Raw genomic sequence first — 6375 nt, 5'->3', positions numbered from 1 at the left:
TTTCCTCATCATTATTTTCTAGAACTGGAAATGCCATTTTTGTCACCCGCTGACATTTTCCTGGCTCGCTGCGCTACTCAAGCAGAGCAGCTGGCCAGGAAAACTGCATCCCGCATCTCAACATAAATCTCAACAGTAACAGACAGTGAATTTTCTCAGGCTTCTGAGGTTTCGTCGTAACGTAGCCGGAAAAGTGACTGAAATTCTGTTTCCGCACAGAATGTGGGTTTTCATCATCCTTCAGCTGAGGTTAGGTTAGTGGTGTGGGAGCAGAAGGATATAAATCCCCAACACTTCTGCTGAAAACAGACATCTGAGGAACAACTAAACGTTAACATAGTAATTGTTACATGTGATCCTTGAATGGCTCCAGTTTATGATTGTTGCAATCATTTAAAGTAATCTGCTCCTCTGGCGTTGCAGGCAATTCCTGAGTTTTATCGGTAATTTTAAAAACGTCAAATCTTACAGGTAGAAGTTTTCTGTTGAATACAAATGAGGCCAGGTGTGAGAATATCACAACACTAAGGAAAGACAGCACCATTGTGAATGTTTTAAATGGAAAGAGTTGCTGATAGGAGCCATTCTCAAATGAAATGCCTGGATATTGAATTAGTGGCGGGATTCGAAGAAAAGGTTCACCAGCCATTAGTCTCAAGGTTAATCCGACCAGGTATCCAGCAGCTGATCCATATGCATTTATGTTTGGGATGAAGAGGACACAGACAAACTGTGGAAAGAGTATGGCATACACTAATTCTGAGCTCAGGAACCACAGGCCATAAACTGAGTTTGTCAGAAGTGCCATTGTTGCAGCTGCAGCTCCACACAGAATTATTGTAGTTCGCATAACCCATATCACTTCTTTCTCAGAAGCCTGTGGATACAATAATGTGTTTGATCAGTGAAATACGACAACAGTTTGCTCTTATCATTAAGCTCCAGCTTGCTCGAACATGGTTCACGGCTGTGAGTCTCCCTTTCACTATTTCCCAACCATGGCCATTGCCTGGTGGGTAAGCACTGATCACAACGCTATCCTGCAGCAGAGTAAGTCAGAGGGATCACCACTCTACATAACTCAATCGCAATGGTAGCTTCCCACTTTCTCTTTTGCAGAACTTCTGTGTTATGCAGTGACCCGTAGCTCGGAATAAATTCAAAAGTAGAGGAGCTCAAATGAGATTACACAATTAGAATAATCACATTACATGTTAGGTGGCATTTAATGAGACCATTTTACAAAGACCTTTTTTTCCCATAGACTCCAGATGTTTCACGAGGGTTATATGGGACCCAGTTGGTTGCCGGGTATATAATCTGGGGCAGAAAGTTACTTGGGGATGTGCAGCCAATCAATCGATATTGCATGCAGATTGTTCCTTTTTTCTGACAGTATGATGGGAAGAACGAGATAGTGTGAGTGGGGAGCTTCCATCCAGAGCTACAATAGTCAGACCATCACAGATTATTTATATTTTATCATAATATATGCAAATTAATATTTGCTCTCAGCATGTGGGCGACACCAGAAAAGCTGCCTTTATTGTCATCCCTGATTGACCTCAGAAAGGTGGGGATCTGCCTTTTTGAACCGCTGCAGTGCCGGTGGTGAGGAAGCTTGCTTGAAAGCATAAACAAATGGTTAAATCACCATGGACTGTTCCTCCATTAAATGGACCTCCACCATCCTATTTAGCAAGTTATCTGTGCAGGTTTCCATTAAGGAAAGAAAGATATGCTAACTCCCAGGCTTGCATGAAGAAATACTGATTGACCTCCCTGTAGGACACGTAGAATACAAGCTCCCTGGGAGTTGGTAATTTACTTGTCAGGGAGCTCGTATTCCATAAATCCTAGAGAGAGGTTGACCAATGATTCCCCATGCAAGTCCTGCGGGTTATCACAAAAGACTTGTGCTTATATTCACAACCGCAGGATGTTCAAAGCACTTTACAGGCAATGAAAAACTTTCTAGGTACAAGGAAAGCTCTTGCTACAAAAATATTGAACAGGTTTCAGTTTGAGAGCAGCCAGATCCATTAGGTTCTCAATGTAGCTGAGCTGGAAGGTGGAATTCCTAAGCTAAAGGACACATTTTTTAACCTGGGCCTGCTACTTACCTGCTATTGGTCCACTTGACATATCAAGAGCAGCTTGATTTATCAGTCAGTTTTCAGGGGTTTTTGTGCACCACATATAACACATTGTAAGCATCAATGTCATTAAAAATCTTTTGCCAGCAATGTTTCTTGATGTGTAAGTCATTTTCTGGTGTTCAGGGAAAAAACATTTAGCTAATGAAGAACTATAACTTAGGAGGCGAATAATTCATGTAAGTTCCATGATGGGGCAGATTGACAAGGTCTGTGGCCTTGCATTTCCTCATTGCATGTTTTACTTTTGTGGTCCAGCGATGGTTCTGTAACAAGCATTAATATGTATTGGTGCACAAGTGAGTTATGCTTTCTAGATAAAGGGACTTCTTCCGATTACCTTCTGGCCCTCTAACCACACTTTTCAGCAAGTGTTGGGAATGCCAGATTGCCTTGTTCAATACAGTCAGCCCCAAAGCTAAAGGCCCGGGCATCCAGGGCCAGATAAATATGGGAGTCTCAGGGTGGGGTGGAGAGAAGAGGCTTGGGGGGGATAGGGGAGGCAGAGGAGGGTGGGGATGTTGATGGGGAGGCTATGGGGGAGGGAGCACCTTAGAAGTTTGATCTTTAGGAGGATGATGGGAGGTGACAAAATTAAAAGGAGGCTGTGGATGGAGGCACTGCACCCACCTTCCACATCAAATCCCTACAGCACAGAAGGAGGCCATTTGGCTCATCAAAACTGCATCAACAACAATCTCTACACATTTACCCTGCCTATTCCCCTGACTAACGCCCAATTTAGCATGGCCAATCAACCTAACCTGCACATCTTTGGACTGTGGGAGGAAACCTGAGCACCCAGAAGAAACCCACACAGTCACGGGGAGAATGTGCAAACTCCTCATACCCAATGCTGGAATTGAACCTGGGTCCCAATGAGGCAGCAGTGCTAATCATTGACCCACCATTCCTGCCTGAGGCTTTAACACAATTCATCTTCAGGCTTTCCCCTTTCCCTTGGACTCTTCCCCCCTGCCTGAAAATTGAGGATGGGTGGAAAGTGGCCTTTAAGTGGTCAATAATTACCCTGTTAAGGGTCTCAACTGGGGCAAGGTTTGGCACTCTGGCCTAGGCCTTGTCCATCCTAGTGTAAAATTGTGGAAAAGTTGTGTGGGTGAGAGCCCTGTGGAGAGGCTATTTGAAAAATTTTACATCAAGCCCTCTCCAATTTACAACCTTGCCGGCGAAGGAACATTAAATTCTACTCCATCTATCTTCTTAGTAAGTGAAGAGAAAGCATACATTTCAATTTTCATAATAATTCTGCAGCAGAGTGCAGAGTAACACTCATGGAAAATGGATCAGATTTTCTGTTCATTATGTTGCTCGACCACAGTGTGCAAACTGACACATCCCCATGAGTATTGCTCAACACTAAGAGGGCTCCATTGTCTATTCCTTTTCAAAATAGTTCAAAGAGATGCTCACCGTTTTCCTAATAATAGTCTTGTAGATATTGCGTGCAAACATTGAACTTGCTGATAAAAGAGATGAATCTGCTGATGACATAACTGCTGCTGAAATAGCACCAATTCCCAAGATGGAAATATAAAAAGGGCACAGATATTGAAGGACAATGGGTAATATCATGCTCGATTCCTGCCTTTCATTTGGAGTTGGTAAGCCATAGCTTGTTTGATTCCAATCTGGAAGAAATGAGAATTGTTTTTGTCAGTAATTCCTTGATATGAAATCATGAAGCCTGGAAAAATATAATTTTACTTGGCATATATGAAAAGTCTCTGAGCATTGTGTTCTCGAAGGCTGTGTAGGAGATTCTCATTCAGGATCTCACACAGAGAGCACTGTTTAATAGAGGCGATGGAGAAACCTGTTGGAAATTTCTGTTTTTGGGAAAGTTTGCCAAATTATTTGCCAATTGGGCACTTAGCTGGGCAATGGTGGATTTTGCTTGGGAACTCTGCCTTTGAGAGTTGCAGGCCAATTGGAGTCCAGGAGCTGTTCATTGGTTGGCAGCTGATGGGGAGACAATAGCTGCTGCTGGTACTTCAGGCACTTGAGGCCTAGGATCATCATGGATCCAAACAACTGAGCAATAGTGTGTTTGTGGTTTGGGGGTCACAGAGGAAGGGTTTTGGGGAGGGGGGTTAGCACAAAGGGCAGTTGGGTGTCTTTCCTTGGGCCCCCTTTTCCCAATTCCACTTTGATCAGGTCTAAGGGACCTCCTCGGAGCCATCAAACAACTCCAACAGTGATACTTCTCACCACATTTGTTACCCAGTTATGGGCCTCACTGTCTTCAGGCTGGAAAGGCCTTCCATCAGCCTTCCCAACACAGACTTCATCGGGACTGTTACAGGGACAGGGGGAGATCCCCACCTGCTGCTGTCCTGCCTGATTAAATGCTCCTGCCACCAAACTTGCCACGGGAGGTAACATTAAATTTTGCTGCAGTGAACTCATCATCTCAACATGCAGTTAACTGCAAACTCAGAACTGACCTCCGATATTTCCCCACAGAAAAGGAAAGGGCTGGGCAATGAAGGAATATCAAATATATTATTGAGTGCTCCTCCCTATAATGGAATCAAATTGAGGGAATGCCTTTGAAAAATATTTTCTTTTCCCTGGGCTTCTTCACCTCTTTCTTCCCTCCTTCCTGTTTCACCCTCCCTATCCAGCCCGACCTCCCCTCCTAAGAGACATGTTGGCCCTTCACAGACTGCTACTACCATCAATCTCATACCTTATCCTGACTCCTGGTGCTCTCGATGCATCAAGAGAAATATGCCGAGGATTCCAGGAAAAACATTTAAATGGGCCTACAGCATGTTGTCAGACAAAGTTAGTTTATTTATAGTGTCTACGTGCACTGATCTCAGCAGGATTACACTTGGATGGCCTATCAGTAAATATCACGTGTTTATATTATGAACTAATGAGTCTTGCCTTCTGTTTCTCTGGCCACTGCCATGTATTAATGATCTCTCATTTCTACCACAGGTACACCAGGAAAACAGCCCAGTGAGCTCAGCATCCAACTCCAACAATCCAGCTCTTCCAGCAGAACAGAATTCTCCAATGTTGAAACTGAAGACCCGTCACAGTGCTCACCCACACCCTCCACCAGTACAGAAGCACACACTTCGCTGGCACCTCGTTTCAGAGAGGGATCGGGGTCACAGTCTGGTGAGCACCTCACTCTCTCTGATCCACAGCAGGCATGGACAGGGATGTCCCAGTGTGCCAGCACTTGCAGGATTGCTGGAGGCCAGAAATCTGCCATGATAAGCTTCTGGGCTCAGTCATGAACTCCAAAGGCAAAGCAGGAACGTCAGGAAGAGATGTCAGCAACCCTCACAGATTGAGAGACACAATGGAGAGTACTGCTTACTGCCCGAACTTGATTGTGCCGATACTCCAACACAAGGTCAGCGCAGTGAGGGTAGTGAGCGTCATGCAGATCTTGGTGCAAGACTTTTGTCCTGTCTTGCTGGAGGACATGCACTTCATGGTGCGGGACATGCATTTCATGGTGCGGGACATGTACTCCATGCTGCGGGACATACACCCCACGGTGCAGGACATGCACTCCCTAGATCAGACACTTGTGGGGAGCCACAAGTACCCACAGGGAGGAGAAACAATTGATGAACACCCCAGTGCCGAGGGACTCTGGGAGTGTCCTGCTTATCCAATCCCCTCTTCCTGTGACCACTTCAGCTCCAGCTCCAGCTCCACAAGGTGAGGAGGGTGGTACTGGCACACAGCAGGATCATGAAAGCAAGACACTGCCTTTCATACAACATCCATTATAGACAACTGGGCACAGCAGACAGCAGGCCACACCTGTTGATGTTGGGGATGCACCAAGACATGGTGGCAGGATTAAGAAGGCTAAGAAGATCTATTTGTACAGCGTGGGCATGGGTTTTAAACACTTATAAATAGCATTCACCTCTGTACATAAACTCTCGCGAACTGCGCCTTGTCTATGGCTCCTTGCTCTGATGAATTGTGTTTCTATAGCCCTGACTGGAAAACTGGATTCCTGTACCAGAAGGGACAAGCTGCAAATTCAGGGCTTCCTCCATGTGCTTTGTACAAGATTATCAACACACTGGTGGTGCTCCTTCACAGTGACTGAGTCATAGTCATAGAAGTTTACAGCATGGAAACAGGCCCTTTGGCCCAACTTGTCTATGCCACCGTTTTTTGAAACCTCTAAGCTAATCCCAATTGCCCACATTTGGCC

At 45.1% G+C, this 6375-nt stretch overlaps 1 protein-coding gene across 1 annotated transcript in view; it reads right to left on the bottom strand.

Annotated features, from left to right (window-relative positions):
* Positions 1–346: 346 nt before the first annotated feature.
* LOC145349368 (high affinity choline transporter 1-like) overlaps positions 347–6375 on the bottom strand; it is a 28450-nt gene continuing 22421 nt past the window's right edge. Inside the window, exons 7-8 of the mRNA XM_080197884.1 lie at positions 3588–3805; positions 347–877 (exon numbers count right to left, since the gene is read on the bottom strand). Coding sequence (XP_080054010.1) covers positions 347–877; positions 3588–3805 — 749 coding nt within the window. The remainder of the gene's footprint in view (positions 878–3587; positions 3806–6375) is intronic.

The sequence above is a fragment of the Carcharhinus amblyrhynchos genome, chromosome 10 (genome assembly GCF_965287045.1).
Source record: "Carcharhinus amblyrhynchos chromosome 10, sCarAmb.v2.hapA, whole genome shotgun sequence".
Taxonomy (NCBI): domain Eukaryota; kingdom Metazoa; phylum Chordata; class Chondrichthyes; order Carcharhiniformes; family Carcharhinidae; genus Carcharhinus; species Carcharhinus amblyrhynchos.
Note: the sequence above shows the minus strand (reverse complement) of the source record. Positions and strands in the feature narration are given on the sequence as shown.